Consider the following 17,545-nt stretch of genomic DNA (forward strand, 5'->3'; position numbering starts at 1 on the left):
TTAGGAAAGGTAGGGCAAATGTTGTGCCCAAGACAATAGTATGCACTGGCTGAAGCTGGAATCAAACTACCAACCTTCATGTTCCCCTTGTATTAAAACAGAAAAGACCTTATAAACAAATATGGCACATAGATAAAACATAATTTATTTCAATTGACATAAATAAGACAAGTCAGTTTATCACATAGTCACAGTCCAACATGCGCCCAGGATCCCATCCAAATACCAGACAGTCAGAATGTATGCAGCAGAGGGACAAAGAGGCCCAGAACATCTCAGGAATGCAATGCAAACGTCATATTTAAGCTTATATATGTCTATTTACACTTATGATTAAAATATATCGAAAAACAAAAACTATTTAGCTGATATTGCACTACTTCATGACAAAAAACTAAGGGCAGCAGTAAACCAACCCGGAGCATCACTACCATCAAATTAAAGTGCTCCTCTTGAACAGTGAACAACTGTCAAATCTAAGCTGATGCATTAATGTGGATGAAACTGTTATATCAAAGTTGTGTTTAGATTGTGATGTTGTATGCAGGATAAGCACAGGGCAGGGACCCTTCAGTAGAGTCTCAGGTGTTCAGATGCAGTCACCTCTCAGACGATAGGCCCACGTCCTCAGACAGGTGCTCACCTGCCACAGAACACAATGCAGTCAGGAACACAGAGCCAGCCCAAAGACTGAGGAACCATATGTAAGATTCTCAATGTAAATTTCACAAGTCTCTTTTGGAAGTTTAACTAAACTAAACTACTAAAATAAGATAATGTGATTACACGATCTTATTTACATAACATAACAAAAATATTAAAGATATGGAGTTCATGTCTGTATTAGTCTATCCTGCCAAGAGACACCGAACTTGGTTATATAGACCCTAGGACTGAGAAGTGAGCTGGTACCTGTAGGGGGCGTGTGCGGGCACTCATCCTCAGTGCCACTGTCACTGCTCACAGCTGAGGCCTGGTCTGAAACAGGAGACAGTGGTCACAACATGTCCACCCTCCCAAACCTGAGGTCCTGTCATTCCCATATTTGAATCATTTGCCAAATTTGCCTCAATCATGCTAGTTGTTAACTTCACTTTATTTTCATTCTTTTACTCACCAGAAACAGTTTAAATGTTGTCTGTGACCTTTATTTAAGTTAAATAAAATTTGCTAAGAAAGTTTCAAAAGATTTTTTTAGATAAAACTGGTAAAATCCTGGATCGCTGTAATCACAAAACACATGAAATATCACACACAAATCAGTTGGCCTTTATGTTTCTCTGCACTCATTTGTTTGCTTTACCTCTTTAGCATGTGGTGTTAACATGAATGTTGGACTTATATTTAACTTAAAATAAACACATTTAAAGAGTAATATTAAATGTCCATGCGTGTGTTGCCATAATACATGACAAGTGTTTGTGCACTTGCGCAGAAACATCTGGGCATGTGCAGATCCAATTTTGATGCAAATTCGGCTCAGCTCACATGGGACAAGGCCTGTCATTCCCCAATTTGAGTCAAACTGTAAACAGGAAGTAAGACATGAGAAGTGCATGAGTAATACCTGCGAGGGTCTGAGGCTGTGAGAGCTGATGGGCTCCAAACCCGTCCGGCTGCTCCACTGCTCCCCTGAGGTAGACATAAAAAGAATAGTGGTTTCATTAGCCACAGCCATAATAAACATTTTTAAACTCCATACACCTTCACTGGAATTAGGATGATTTGGATGATTTCAGCCCTGGAACTGCCAATTTCAAATGAACTAACGATAAACCTGAAAACTACCGTGTCATAGCATCATAAGGCGGAATAGAGGATTTTGAGCTTTAAGTAACCATCTACTTCTACATCTGTACTTCTGGGCTTGATGACGGCATGTGTGGAGAGCTCACCCTGTGTTGGTGTAGCCTGATCCAGAGAAGAGCAGGCTGGAGCTGGGGGGCTGCCCAGAGGAGAGGCTCTCTGCTGGGGCTTCAGGCTTCACCACGCCTGTCACATAAAAACCACAACACTGTCAAACAATCCAAACTTAGAACCAGTGTTGATTTGGAAAAAGTCCATTTCATTGTTTCCATATGGGTTTACAGAAATAATAACCAATGTTTACAATCCCTGGTAAATAAAGTCATAAATCTGATGGCACCAATGTGTAAGGACAATAGATGCACAATAGATCGCAAACATATCGGACTGAAAAATTGTAACATAACTGAATAACCTAGTTAGTTACACCATTATGTGATGTGCAAAATCTTCACTTCTGTTTCACAAAGGGCACATAGATAACAAGAGTTAAGAAGGTCACATAGACAAACAGAATAGCAAGATCCTGCTTAAACCAATCAGCTTCTTTCTTTTCACAGCATAAAACTCCTCTGCAACATCTCAGACTTGGGCAGTGCAGACAGGATTTTTTTCATGTATGTATTGCTCCCTTTGATCAAAGTGTGATTAAATCTTTCAATTTTCAGTGGATGGCTGGTTATTTTTGACTTTTTATTTTACTGTATGCTAGGTTGAACCTGCATAACTATTGCAATAACATCAAGGTCCTTCCCCTGACAGAAACATACTGTTTTTGAAATGAAAATTAAGATTAAAGCAGAAATGTAAATAGAGTAGATACCAAAACAAGTAGAGACAGAGAGAACAATCACATATATTGGACAATATTTGACCTTTTATGAATAGTAGTAAAATTGTTTCAATTATGACGATGGTATAAAATAGCTATTGAGCCTTATCCTTAGTGTCAAAATGGAAATTGATGAATATACAACATGACTAGTGTGCTGCTGAGAGCAGACCTGTCAGGAGCAGTGTGTCTGAGGGCAAGAGCTCTGGGGTCCTGCTGGAGTCCAGGACTGGAGACTGGGACTTCCTGGCTGTGGAGACACACAGTTAACTCCCCGTTAGCTCCCCATTAGCCTGTGGAGGTTGTGCCATTTCCGGAGTTGCTCTCTGCTCTGTACCTGACTGGCTGGCTCTGCCTCTGCCTCTCCTGAGCTCCAGCTCCTCAAGCTTGGGCCCTGCAGGCCGCTCAGAATCGGGAGGGTGAGAGGGCAGCTCCTCTGAGCTCTGGGTCCCTGAGGGCCCCGGCCGAGTATCTCCAGGCTCCCGCACATCCAGCATGTGGCTCTTCACGTCACACATCTTGTTCCGGACCTCAGCCATCTGCGCCTTCAGCCTCAGCAGGACAGCAGAGTCTGGGGCAGAGCGCCGCACCACCTGGGGCCGCCGCTCACGCTCTTTCCTCAGGTGAGCTGCACGAGACACAGAGCGAGTCAACTGAGGGCATGGTCAGAGTAAAGAGAGATGTGTGGTCAGATTAAACAAAGACGAGGGGTCACAGTAAACAGAGGAGTGTGGTCAGAGTAAAAAGAGGGGCAGGTCAGTGTAAACAGGGGCAGGTCAGTGTAAACAGAGAGGCAGGTTAGAGTAAATGGAGCGGTGTTGAAGTAAACAGTGGGGTGGGGTCAGAGTAAACAGAGGGGTGTGGTCAGAGTAAAAATAGGGGCATGGTCAGAGTAAACAGACGGGTGGGGTCTGACCTTGGCTGAGCAGGGAGAGGGGGGGCCGAGGCTGCAGGCCCCACACAGACTCCACAGTACTGTGCTCCTTCAGTTCCAGCAACTGCAAAAGAATCACAGGATCCATCTCCAACAGGCCAGTGCCCGCCCCCACAGCACCCCCTACAGCTGCACTACTGAAGCCCCGAGAGAGCGCGCTGGAGCTGGACAGGCGCCCACCACAGCTGGCCCCTCCTGCAACAACACAGGAAACAAACCAATTAATGTTACTTTGCAGTGACGTCACACTGTAGGGGGGCTGCTTGTATGTGTATGGTGGGACGTTCAGCAGTTATCACGGTGACACCATGTACAAATTAATATACACAGCCTGATTGTCTGTTAGTTACCGTCAGTTTTTAGATTTTTGAAAACTCAAGAAAAACTACAAAATGGATTCAAACAACACATTTTCAGGAGCCTGTGAACAATACAAGTGTTCATGGTCCTGTTTAGGTGGTGAGCGTGACTAACTGAAAAACTGTTAGCCAATGTTAGCAGGTTTGTGATATTTGTAATATTTTCATTTCATTTCATTAAGGGGTTGAAGTTTAATGGTCTATTTTCTCCTCTCTTTTTTTTTTTTAGCAAATGTTTAATTTTGACATTCATATTATTTCGGTGGAGGTTATGGTTAGATTTAAATTTGGTTACGTTTAGGGCTTTGGGACATAAAATGCTAGTCCCACCTCCTAACAAAATGCCAAACATTTAGCGACTCCCATCTCTAGTTAGCTTCACCCCCTCCCCCTGGGGAATGTTGATCAATACATGACAGAGGGCCTACAGTCGTCTTAGGATGTGCTCAAGAGACAATTTAACAAAGTCACCTGTCGCTCCCACCAGATCTTCAGGAAGTTCTCCTTCCTCAGTCTCCAGGTTCCCAACAAAGTCTATATCGATCTCCCCAGACCTATGCAGAAGATATACCATTAGTCCAGCTGTCCATAGTGTGTGTGAGACATCTATTGATTAAAAAGGGGCCGTGTGTATCTCTGTGTATCTGACCCAAACTGCACTCACAAGATTACATCTGCACGGGAGTTCATACAAAATTAAGTATTTATGAAAGTACACGTAAACAATGTATTTATATAAAGACAACTTGTGAATCATAAGTTTAATCTGCATTTTTTACATATAAAAACAAAACAAAAAAACTAAATCTTCAGCTAACTCACTCACTAACTTCTTTCTGCTGGTGTCCCGTATAAATCCTTATAATCTAAATTAATTATTATCAGCTGAGGACATGAGTAAAGAAAGGCGCTAACATGGTCTCTTCATCGATGTCATTCTCCTCCGTGTTGCTGGTGGCTGTGGAGCTTCCCGAGGTGCTGCTGCCATCCAGGGGGTTGACCTCCTCCTCGGTCAGACAGTCCACCTCCAGGTCCCCATCTGACAGCTCCTGAGCACAGCGCACAGTCAGGTTTATGGGTAAAAGCACAGGGAAGGGATGGCAACATACTCTATAGATAGACATAGTTAGCCTTGACTTTCCAAATAGGAAGTGAGCATGGGCATGAAGTGGTTCCATCTGAGTCTAGTTCCAATTGTCTTCTATTAAAAAAACATCAACCTTCTCTCTGTAATGTTCATATATTAATTTGTGGACAAAATGGTGAAATGTCAGAATGATGGGACCAGTTACAAACAGACCAGTCAGGTGCCTTCTTTCCCCTGAGGTTGGCTCCTTTGACTGACAGGAAGAGGCAAGTACCTTCAACAACATTGCTCCTGATTTGCTCTTTAGTTAAGGACTCAGATTTCCAAATATGGAACCTGGTTCCAAATTAGACCCTATAACTACTAGCCTCAATTGGCTTCATTTGGCTGCAACTCAGCGCTTTGGGTAACGCCACACTTGATCACTGAGGGGAGGGAGGAGAGTCATGGGGGAGGGAGGGGAGACACAGGGGAGGGAGGTGCAGCACAGAGGAAGCAGGAGTGACACAGAGGGGCGGCACAGGGGAGGCAGGGGCAGTACAGTGGAGCGAGGGGCGGCACAGGGGAGGCAGGGGCAGTACAGTGGAGCGAGGGGCGGCACAGGGGAGGCAGGGGCAGTACAGTGGAGGGAGGGGCAGTACAGTGGAGTGGGAGCAGACATGAGGCTCACATTGGAGTCATCCTGTAGGGGCCTGGGTGTGTCCTCTCCTCTCTTGGCCCGTCCCACACACTTTTCTTCTGAGCTTTTGACAGAGGCGGGCTCCCTCTCGGATGCAGGGGGGTCAGCACACAGGCGAAGGTCCGGTGGAGAGGAGGAGCGAGACGTCTGACAGCGGAACAGCTCAATGGCAAGCCTCTGAACACACAAAACCACTGATCATGTCTACTCCACACACAAGGCTCATTAACAGCTTAGCTATTAATTGCTAACACATAACATATTTATATCACCATGCTACCTTTTATTGTTTTTAAAATGCTCTATTTGCCAAAAACAATGTATTAACATGTTTGCAGTATGTCAAAAACTAAACTGACACCTACTAAACATGAATTTTTGTTAAGCAGATGACAGTGGCAGTACCTCCTTCAGGTTGTTGATTTGCTGGATGTACCCACTCTGGGCTGACTCCAGCTGGCTGATGTACCAGTACTGGTCCCTGCACTTCTGGAAGAAGGTGGGGGAGCGCACCTGGTACCTGCAACACCATCAGCAGACTGGTGAGAGCACATTTGAACTATTAGCAGACCAGTGAGAGCATGTTTGAACCAATCAAAAAAAACTATCTACAATCTACATGCTTTAGTTTTAGCATTTTGTTATTTGTTGCAGATGTGACAAATGCTTAGAATAGGTCTTCAATATGATTGCCATCTGTTACCCATGTCCAGTGAAGAAGTAAAATGATAAAACTTCACCAAACGGTCGAACCAAGGAAAACTAGCTAAATCTTAGATATAATTTCAATATGTAAAGGAATTGCATGTAGCCTGCGCTCTTACTTAAGGTACCACAATCACAACTGAACCTGGGTTGCCTATGCCTTAATCTGCAGATAGAGGACACATACAAGTTTTTCTTATCAGTATATGGACAGGCCATGCCTCATGAACCTACAGAATTCACACAGTGAGCTGCAGAGGCTGCACTAGCACTCGCTAGCTTCAGGTGCTGGAGTTCAAGTAGTGATGATTCAGAGCAGTAAAGTTCCATTTTAGGCTTAAACAAACTGGATTTCAGCGTTGAAACTGGCAAAACTGGTTCCACCATAGTTTTCAAATTAACTGCTACTCTTTAAATTTAGTTCAGTAGAGATTGGCAATTCCAGAGCTGAATTCATCCAAATGATTATAGTGAAAGAGTATGGAGTTTAAAAACACAGTAGAGCACTTCCTGTATTACCAAATGACATCACAAGGTGGAACAGAGTGTTTTTTGTTTGAAAGAGGAACTCGTCCAAAATATGCAGGATATGTGTGTTACACATGTGTGAATGAAACAAAATACAAGGGTGTGTCTGAATGTCCACCTAAGTCACTAACCCCTCACTACATAGCCCCAGAGCGATTCAGACACTCAGACGCTCACTACATTTGGGTCATGTGACTGTGGCTTGGGTGAAAAAAAAAATCAGCTAATCTCTGATAGAACTTGATTTCTGTCATAAATAATGATCACATTTGACTGGCAAGTCTTTTTGCATGCCCTTATTTGTATTTGTATTTATTCAGTGCGTTGTATGTTTTATGTTGCACTTTATCACCAAAATAAGTTCCTAGTTTGTGAACTGTGTTCACAAACGATGGCAATAAAAGGATTCTGATTCTGAAGTCTTTATGGCCCAATAATAACCAAAATGTTTTGTCAAGATGAATCACTTGTAAATGGATTTGATTTTTTTTTTTTTTTTTTGAGATGTGGAAATTATCGCTCTGTTAACAGCTCAATATAAGGTAAGTGGCTAATGCTAGCAGCTTTATACAGTAGAGGTTTATTTGAGTGTTTTATATTTGAGTGTTTCATAATCAGGATCAACAGTGTGATAAACCTTCGCTTCTATCTGCTTTCATTCAGTTGTGTTCTGTTCAGTTACGACCTGTTGCTGGTCTGTTGTTTTTCCAACTCTTGCAATGCCCATTGCTTTTCAAGGTGGGTTGTGGGATATTTTGAGTGCACTATTTCCTCACCAACTGGACATTCAGACACCACAAAAAAATGGTGTGACCCCTAAATAGTGATCCAACTAGGGAATAGTTGGGTCATTTGGACGCAGTCTAGGCATGTTTTTGGAGAGGAAACATCATTATAACATCAGAACATAGCGCAATATGGGCCCTTTAAACTCAGATGTCCTGTGTATTGTGTAAGCTCTTTAGCAGTGTGCAGTGACCCACCGTAGCACCAGTGTGTCCGTCTGCATGTTGAGGTAGCCCTCGCTGGCCAGCAGGTCCAGTCTGAAGAAGCGGTTATAGCCCCAGCACTCGCCCACCTCGAAGTCTGACGCAAACTCTCGGATGATGTTTTTGGTGGGGTCACTGGAAGCCTGATGCACCATCTCCACACGGTACTCATACCTGAGGACAGAAGCACAATTCAGAGAAATATTTGTGATAATGCTGTACCTGATTTTTAGTGTCTGAAAAACAGAACAATTTCATGTTTTGAACAGTTTGCAGTGGTCCAAAGTTATTCCTCTCTTACCTAATGCATTCAGAGCATCCTAATAATTCACAGCCTCACCATATGAGCCCTCCCCACGGTTCCGTCCACATCAAAAGCTTATTTATTTGTTTTTAGAATGAAGCATGTTAAAGACATAAAGATTATACATGTATATAATACTAATCTGTACATGTTGCTGTAGTCTGGTTAAAATTGGGCACAAATCCGTAATGGTTAAGGTTAGTGTTTGTCTCTCAAAACTGACTTTTTGGAGCTTTCTACCATGTTATAATTATAATTAATATATTATTCCCTCATCAAAAACATGTCTGAGGCGATTTTATATTACATCCATGCCTGTTTGAATAGGGCCCGGAAGAGATCACAAGATTATACAAACCCTCCTTCCAGAAGTACCAGCCTGCCACCAAGCCTACATCACTCATCGCCCCATACAGCGTTTTTTTAAATTTTTTTATTAATATACAAAACACCACACTATACCTTGACAAACCCAATGTGCTGTAGTTTCATTAGCAGAATGCACACTAACTGTGTTGTGATAGCGCTCTGAAGGAAGAGTGTGGAGAGGAAAGGGAAGGGGGACTCAAAAAAAAAAAAAAAAATCACAAAACTGACACTATGTCTCTGCTGGCCTAGGAAGGCATTGGGGTCCCACCGGAGGAGCTGGAGGATGTGCCTGGGCTGAGGGAAGTCTGGGAGTCCCTGCTCAGACTGCTGCCCCCGCAACCCGGGCCCGGATAAGCGGAAGAAAATAGATGAAACTAAATAATTTTCAGAAATAAAATGCGTACATATTAAAGATCACCATATTATCCATCATTGATTTGAAAATGCTATATCTGAAGAAAATAACGTTGTAAAATGTTTAATTAGTTTCAGTTTTGTTGATGCTCAGGTAGGGACTGTGTGGTGTGAACATGGGGAGCGCTGCAGAGAGCTTCTTGGTTACATAGGCTTGTGGGCTGAACCTTAGACAAGAGGCAGGGTCTCGTACACCCAACCAGGAGGGTTTGAATAATACCTGTGAGAGCCTGCAAGCTCACTCAAACGTTGACTCTCTGCACAGCAAACAGTACATACTTGGAGGTTTCTGGGAGTCCAGCCGACAGCTCCAGGAACACAGACAGATAGTTCCCTCGTACCACGCCATTTCCATCCTGCCGGTGTCAGGAACAGCATCAGTCACAACATGAACAGGCTCATGAACAGGGGCATGTTGGTTGTAGTTGCTAATGTAGACAAATGTAAACTCTAAAGGAAACATGCATTAACGTCCCAAATATCGGTATAGTCATTAAAGTCAGTGTAAAGCCATAGAAAAAAAAAAAAAGAACGATCAACCGCTCGAAGGACCGACCGACGGACGTATATCCAATATCCATCTGTGTGATGTTAGAAATGGGGAATAGCTCTTTTTGTCGGTTGCGTGCATCCATGAGTCTGTGTGCTTGGCTTGAACAGTATTTGACAGTGTAGATGAGGAGTGCTTTGTAAGGATTTGCATTATAGACTTACAGGATAGACTTTGAGTCTCCAGCACAGTCCAGAGATCTGCAGGGGTGGGCTGTAGACTGGGTCAGCCCGCTGCCTCAGGGTGCTGCACAGGTCACATCACAACAGCAGGATCAGCATCAGCTAAGGTTAGTTCATACTTTAGTTTAAGTTCTGATTGTGATTCTTGCATTGGTTTGTCAATTTATATTTCAGCCTTTTTGTCCATTCTTCTGGACATGTTTAAAATGTGAACTTTAAAAAGAATTGTATTATTAAATTGCAATCACAATGGTTGTCAGACAAATCACTAGTACATTAGTCACATTTTTGGAGCTGGTGTGATCCAATGAAACAGTCATCCTAACAAATGCAACAATCATTTGATAAGGGGTTGAGCTCTGTGCCAGCCCTTATTTTGTTGTGCCTCGTGTAGTAGCAGTGCTTCCCACACTCACCTGAAGTTGACCAGGACAAAGGTGCTGGAGTCATAGGCAGGCACCAGCTCACTGAAACAACACAGACACACACATTACACCACTTCTGTTTTATATCAAATTATAATCAGACATAAACTGACATAATTATTTAACAAAAAAAGTGAAATAACTCAATACGTTTTATATTGAAATGTTCAAAGTAGCCACTTTTTGCTTTATTGACAGCACTGCAAACCCTTGGCTTTCTCTCAATTAAATGGTTTTCATGTCAGATGTGCCTTGTCAGGGTAAAGAAATGCCAAAAGTGCAAAGCAGTGGTCATAGAAAAGGGTGGCCATTTGTAAAAATCTAACATCTAAAGCAACTTGAGTTATTTTGAGTTTATTTTTTATTTACTACATTCCATACGTGTCCATAGTTTTGATGCCTTCAGTGAGAATCTTCATTGCAATAAAGAAGAAACCACACACACAATACATGAAAACAAGAGTCCACCCGTTTGACAGGTAGTGTATCTAATGTCAATATGATGTGTTTATGTACCAGTGAAACCATTATAGGGCTGCTACTAACAATTATTTTTGCTTGATTCATTATTTACATTGTGAAAGGCCAGTAAATGAGAACCACTTACTAAATGTGACCCTGTTGAAAATGATGAAACTTGAGAACATCCAAATTTACAGACCAAAGAGGTTTTCCATCTACAACACTCATTGTTTTCTATGTTATTTTGATGCCATTCAGATTGTGAGTTGTAAAACCTCAGCACATGGTATGTTATAAGGTCTGTGTATAGTCCAGATAACAGTTAGTTATTGATTATCTCAATCATCAATTAGTGTTGTCACAATACTAAAATTTCAAACTTGATTTCATCACTAATAGACTCAAAATTCAATAGCAATTTCAACAATGATAATAAAAAACACACAGGCCATAGAATGTAATTTTCCATATTAAATCGTAGCGCTTTCTTTTATATTACCATGTGGCCTTATCGGTGTAATCCCTCAGTCTTCCAGGTAGGTTCCATAATGATCAATGGGCATATACTCATCTATGTGTCTTATACTTGTTCTGATACAGCTAAAGATCATTCTAAAGCTATACAGGAAAGGTTCATTTCAGTCCTGTCAATATGACTTTTTTAGTATTTATACCTGCTCAAATGAGTATCTAGTTTTGATACTAGTTGTAGTTCGATTAGCATCTGATGTATGTACTTTTGACAATCCTAATCTCAATAATGCTTTAGTTGTGATTAATCGAGCAATTTGTTTCAGCCCAAATCCATTCATTGTAATTACAAGCATTGAGGATTGCAAATCATAATGGAGCTGCGAGTAGAGATGCTGATGAAAGCAGAGGGCACAGACCTGGTGAAGTCTGGGGGCACGGGTGTGGTCACAAATGACTGCATGGGCTTCCGGTGCACCTGTTGAAACATGAGGAGGATCTCGGGGCTCTTGGAGATCAGTTCACTCTTACTGCACGAGTGGAGCTGAAAACCATACACACACATGCAGACACATACCACAGGTTACAGGGGCACAGGGCAGCTGCATGTGAGACAGAGATTTGAGCGGTGTAGACTCTCTGGAAGATGCTGTACCACATTTTTATGGTCTTAAAAATGTGAACTAGTTTATTTTAAGTGGTTTGCAGTGGTCCAAAGTTATTCCTCACTTACCTTATGCATTCTGACCATCCTAATTATTCATGGTGAGTATATATTATATTTGTCACAACTTTCAAAGACCAGTGTGGAGTTTTGCTCCAATGATATACTGACAACAACTAGCATAGAAGCAGAGAGCATGAGGGTCTCATTTCTACCTGCTTAAACAATATAAATATGTATATAATGTACTGGGGCAAGACATATTTTGCTGGGAAAAATCAGGTACAGACTACTCTCACTGAACTACCTTCACCTACTTAAAGGGGCTTAACCAGGATAGGCCTAAGTGTCAGCTCTCCTGATACAGCAAAAAACATGTTTGTCAATAAAAATAAGCATTCAGTGGTTTAAAGGAACCCAGATAAGCCTGGCCATGTGGACAGTTGATTTATTCATTTATTTCTAGGACAGTGCATATCAATGAACATTTCTGTAAATATGCCTTAATTAGCCAAGAAGGTTATTTATCAATACCAGTCACCTCACCTGATGCTCCACCTCCTGCAGCAGGGATTCCAGCAGCTCCGTCTCCTGGGTCAGAGACGTCTTCTGGCCTGGGGAGACGCAATGGATTTTAGTGCATGTCAAGGTCAACATTTTAGATATTTGCTATAAACCTATCAAATAAAGAATACTGGAATACAAGCACATCAATTACTCTTAAATGTCCTATTTTAAGCTAAATTGACTGTGAGCTTTTAGCCATGTTATATTGCCGTTACCTCCTCATAGCTGGAGTCATGTTTTGTTTTAGCCTACATCTCCAAAGCTCAAAATGCTCTGTTCCACCATGTGGTAGTTTTAAAGTTAACACCTATTTGAGCCTTTATCAATCTGCTTTACTCTACAATACACTATAACAATACGTTTTTGCCTTATAAAACAACTAAAATTTTATTGAACCTTTTATTCAATGGTCCACAAAACAATAATGGCTAAAACAACAGCTTTAGTTTCAAACTTTGTTAATTCCAGGGCTGCAAATTACTGAAATGATTCTAATGTGAAGGTGTAGGTGGGGAGTGCTTCCTAAATTATCATTCAATGACATCACAAGGTGGAACAGAGCGTTTTCAGTTTGAGAGAAGGACACACCCAAAATATGAAGGGCTTGTGTGCTCAACGTGCATGAATGAAACAAAACAAAACTACAAATATGTTTTTGATGAAGAAATAACATTATTGATACTTTGCAGTAACATCATGCTGGGGGTGTTCTAGATATATCTCTATGATGGAATGTTTAGCAGTTACCAGGGAGTCACAAAGAGGCAACTTCAGCCCCATGAGGCAACTGTTGTTGAGATTTTGGACTTTATAAAAATAAATTTAATTAAACTGAAATCAACAATGCACACATTCACAAACACTGTCCAAAACATTTCAAGGTTGTATGAAGATTGTATCAAGAAAAACTACAAAATAGATTTAAACACATTTTCAGGAGCCTGTGATCAATACAAGCGTCCATGGTCCTGTTTAGGTGTTTGATTCAACAAAAAGCTCCCCCAGGGAAAGTTGATGACATTAGCTGCAAAGTATTAATAACATCGATCAAAAAGATGTGTAATGTACACCCTTTAAAATGTCCTGCTGTCTGAGGATGGGTCAAAAACAAACAAATGTTCAGTAATGATGAGGAGTAGTGACTTTAGCAGTGTGAGTGTAAGAATGAGAGCCTGACCCATAAGTGTGATCAGCTTGTTCTTGAGCTGGTTGTCCAGGCGAGCGATCATCATCTCCACAGCGTTGCGAATCTCCCGGACCCTCTCGTCCTTGGCCCCCCTCACGGCCTCCACATTCCTCTCCTGAGCACAGCAGAGACAGTCTGGTCACATGCACATGCTCACACAGTGGAGCTTCAAGATTAACCGACTCAAAAATCACAATTTGAAAAGATGGAATTAGTATATCCCACAGGCTACACTCACTTAAGTACCATAATTTCTCCACCCAAGAAGCAAAATAGCCTGTCTTATTCTGCATAAAAAAACTGCTAACATGGTAATTTAAAGAGGGGTACTCGAGAGGGACAGAGGAGCAGTGGATGCACAGGGAGGAGGGAGGAGCAGAAGAGAGCAGATCTGAGGAGAGAGGTGTCAAATGGAGCACTGAGGAGAGTAGGAGAAGAAGTTGAGGAAGAGGGATTTGAGGTGCATCCTCTGTAGACTCTCTGAGGAGGTGCTCACCACTTCCTGCACCAGGCTGATGAGCTCCAGCAGGCGGCGCCGCAGCTTGGACACCTCCTCCTTCACTTTGGTCACATGCTGCTCATAGATCTCAACCAGGGGCTTGAAGGTGTGGCCTCCATGCTGCAAGACACGAGCAGTCAGACCGGAGCAGTCAGACCGGAGCAGTCAGACCGGAGCAGTCAGACCGGAGCAGTCAGACCGGAGCAGTCAGACCGGAGCAGTCAGACCGGAGCAGTCAGACCGGAGCAGTCAGACCGGAGCAGTCAGACCGGAGCAGTCAGACCGGAGCAGTCAGACCGGAGCAGTCAGACCGGAGCAGTCAGACCGGAGCAGTCAAGATGTATTATCCATGCAGCTCATTGAGTATATTGTCTAACAAACCAATTTGGACTCAAGGAGACATCTTTAAAAAAATCTTGATAATCTCAATTTAGTCTTTCCCCAAATAAAATGTGCTCAGTCATTTGTAGTTCAACAGTAATGAAAATAATGTTGAGTTTTATTTGTATAATAATATTTTGCACACTACTTACACTTACATTACTGAAACAACAATTTATGTTGATAATGAGAATGAGAAGATTCAAAACATGTATGTCGCAGCTGTGCACCTTTGGTCCTTACCATGCCGCCCCACAGCGCACACTGGTGGCAGATGCACTTCTTGCAGGTCCAGCAATACACACTGAGCTTCTCATGGTGATTCTCACACCTGCAGCATACAAGAGCACTTTAGACTCAGGGAGCTCCTGGAGGTATGAGGTCCATGCAGAAAGTATGGGTCTGTGTTGTGTCTGTACGGGGTACTCACTTGTCTGGGTTGTGTTGTATGGGGTACTCACTTGCGTGGATCATATTTTATGGGGTACTCACTTGTCTGGGTCGTAATTTATGGGGTACTCACTTGTCTGGGTCGTATTTTATGGGGTACTCACTTGTCTGGGTCGTATTTTATGGGGTACTCACTTGTCTGGGTTGTATTTTATGGGGTACTCACTTGTGTGGGTCGTATTTTATGGGGTACTCACTTGTGTGGGTCGTATTTTATGGGGTACTCACTTGTGTGGGTCGTATTTTATGGGGTACTCACTTGTGTGGGTCATATTTTATGGGGTACTCACTTGTCTGGGTCATATTTTATGGGGTACTCACTTGTCTGGGTCATATTTTATGGGGTACTCACTTGTCTGGGTCATATTTTATGGGGTACTCACTTGTCTGGGTCATATTTTATGGGGTACTCACTTGTCATATTTTATGGGGTGCTCACTTGTCTGGGTTGTGTTTTATGGAGCAATCACTTGTCTGGGTCGTGTTTTATGGGGTTGTCACTTGTCTGGGTAGTGTTTTCTGGGGTATTCATTTGTCTCGGTCATCCTCATATTTTATGGGGTACTCACTTGTCTCTGTCGTTGTCCTCGTGCTTGGTCAGGCTGCACAGTTGAAGTGTGTCCAGTTGTTGGGTCACCTCTTCAGCCCAGCGACAGTTCACAAGCTCCCTCAGCTGCAGAGGGGCCCTGCACACCAACACGCACGCACACACAGACTGCATGATTCTTGATGACATCACATTGATTTACATTTATTTAGAGACTTGTTCTAATCTTAAACATAGTCACTACAGCCTAAACCTAAACTAAAATCTAGCCTTAAAACATTTTAGGCCTTATCTGAACTTTATACCATGTTGTTTATCTAATAATAAAGCATCAGGACATGGGAACCTGATTTTTGCCTCCATAAAGAGGCAGGTGATAAATGATGAGGCAAATGCCCGCCCACCTGATTTTTTTGTGCCAATGTGATCCAACCCATAAAATGCAACAAAAGTATATTATAGTATTTGGATTTTTTAGAAAATATATATATATATATTTTATAATTCTGCAATTATTTGTCATTATGGTGCATTGAGCGCTGTGAAAAATAATAAAATTATCTAGACCTGTGTACTGCCTGTCCTGACTGAGTCTACCCAACCATGAACTGAGGGGGTCTTACCTGCAGTGGGGGCACTGGGCTCTCTGCTCCGTCAGCCAGCGCTATGAAGACACAGATAAACACACTGAGGTTATATTACTTCGACAACATTGCTGTGTACCATGTGAACTACTGCAGTAGTCGTAGCTGTGTGAGTGGATGTAGGGCTGATAGCCAGGTGGTGTGTGAGCGAAGCCCCAGCCTGGTGCTAGGTTTGGACTAAGGCTGCAAGATCAAAATTGGAGCAAAATCGCAATTTGAATGAACACAAGCAGCAAATTGCAAAGACTACAATTTTTGAGGTAGCCGCCATAATTTCTAACCCTGTAGTTAAAATTTGAGTCACAAATGTAATCACAATCACAATGCTTGTCAGAAAAATCACAAGTAGACAATTTTCTCAAATAATTCAGCTCTAGAGTGGAGAGCCCGGTGGAGGGTGTGAGGGGCCCGGTGGTGGATGTGGTGGTGGATACCCGGATGCAGCTGAAGCAGCAGAGCTTAGAGCAGTGTGGACAGAGGCGGGCGTCCCTCAGCTTCTCCATGCAGATGAAGCAGCGGAACACCTCAGCGATGCTCTGGGGGCGAATACACAACACGGTTACAATGGTTACACCTACACACAGGTCTGTAGTCTGTTCTAGGAGCACATGACCCTCATCACTGCACATGGCTCTAGGGACTAAACCTAATCTAAATCTAGACAGAACAAAACAGGGCCCTCTGAACCAGGAGAGACAAACTAATAGGGGCTAAACCAGGACTTCACCAGGTCTAACCACATTTCAAAACTGAGTCAAACCTAGGTCTAAATTGGAACTTACCCAAGTCTGTAAGTTTGGAAAATATCCGAACTAAAGCAGGACGGCTGAAGATCCTTACCTCGACACTTTGCTCATCCATCTCCGCCACTCTGAGTGTCACCAGCACAGCCGAGAGAGGGGCTTCTGTCCGGGCTCTGAAACACAACCACAATGCGATCAGCCCCAGGACAACTGCACCTGAGCTACCGTTAATACAGCAGGTCCCAACCGCCGACATCGAGCCAGGGTCCTGTGGACCTTTCAGCTAGCCTCACTATGCTATCATGGGGATGTCTGACTCTTGTTTGGGCCTGGGAGCAGTGACAGCACATGCTCTGATCCTCCAGAACCACTGTCCCACCCTCCTGTCCACAAACCTCCGCAGCCTGGCGTGCGATGTCCCGGTGTGTGCGGGCCTCGGTGCTCCCTGCAGCCGACTCTGCAACGCTGGTACCGAGGACTCTGGGTCTCTGTTCGCTCTGAGCACAGCGGGGTTCCTGCTGATCCAGTCCCACAACCGTTCAGCCGAAACAGGAGGTTACTTCTCCAATTCGCGGCCGCGCACAGCTCCAGCGCAGCACCGTGTGGTTGATAATAGACACAGTAAACACAGTAAACGCGATAAACACACAGCGCGCGCACAGAGCGCACACGGAGATGCGTCCTGTGGAGGACACACACCCCACTCGTGTTTTACGAGCCCAAGGCCAGGTCTGTCAGAGAGCAAGGAGACGCCCCCTTCTGCTCAGG

General features: G+C 43.1%; 1 protein-coding gene across 1 annotated transcript; it reads right to left on the minus strand.

The window, feature by feature from the left end:
- Window positions 1–128: 128 nt before the first annotated feature.
- On the minus strand, window positions 129–17,318 carry trim37 (tripartite motif containing 37). Its single transcript, XM_033979021.2, has 25 exons — window positions 17,173–17,318; window positions 16,875–16,950; window positions 16,469–16,570; window positions 16,014–16,054; window positions 15,413–15,529; window positions 14,637–14,724; window positions 14,010–14,132; window positions 13,505–13,628; window positions 12,307–12,374; window positions 11,516–11,640; window positions 10,155–10,205; window positions 9,721–9,802; window positions 9,286–9,362; window positions 7,914–8,093; window positions 6,103–6,217; window positions 5,689–5,874; window positions 4,847–4,980; window positions 4,403–4,485; window positions 3,555–3,767; window positions 2,976–3,266; window positions 2,811–2,888; window positions 1,896–1,992; window positions 1,568–1,632; window positions 913–978; window positions 129–643 (listed from the first exon to the last, which is right to left on the minus strand). Exons 2-25 carry the CDS (start codon window positions 16,893–16,895, stop codon window positions 600–602), a joined length of 2,571 nt encoding a protein of 856 aa, XP_033834912.1. The 5' UTR covers window positions 16,896–16,950; window positions 17,173–17,318; the 3' UTR covers window positions 129–599.
- Window positions 17,319–17,545: the final 227 nt, after the last annotated feature.

Source organism: Periophthalmus magnuspinnatus, chromosome 14 (assembly GCF_009829125.3).
Source record: "Periophthalmus magnuspinnatus isolate fPerMag1 chromosome 14, fPerMag1.2.pri, whole genome shotgun sequence".
Classification (NCBI taxonomy): domain Eukaryota; kingdom Metazoa; phylum Chordata; class Actinopteri; order Gobiiformes; family Gobiidae; genus Periophthalmus; species Periophthalmus magnuspinnatus.

Excerpts from the sequence above, each read along its gene's own strand:
- trim37 (XM_033979021.2), bottom strand. The coding sequence starts at position 16,895 with ATGGATGAGCAAAGTGTCGAG. Across the intron at positions 10,206-11,515 it reads GTGCCCCCAGACTTCACCAG|TGAGCTGGTGCCTGCCTATG; the intron begins GTCTGTGCCCTC and ends GTGTTGTTTCAG. Across the intron at positions 3,768-4,402 it reads AGATCTGGTGGGAGCGACAG|GAGGGGCCAGCTGTGGTGGG; the intron begins GTGACTTTGTTA and ends GTGTTGTTGCAG.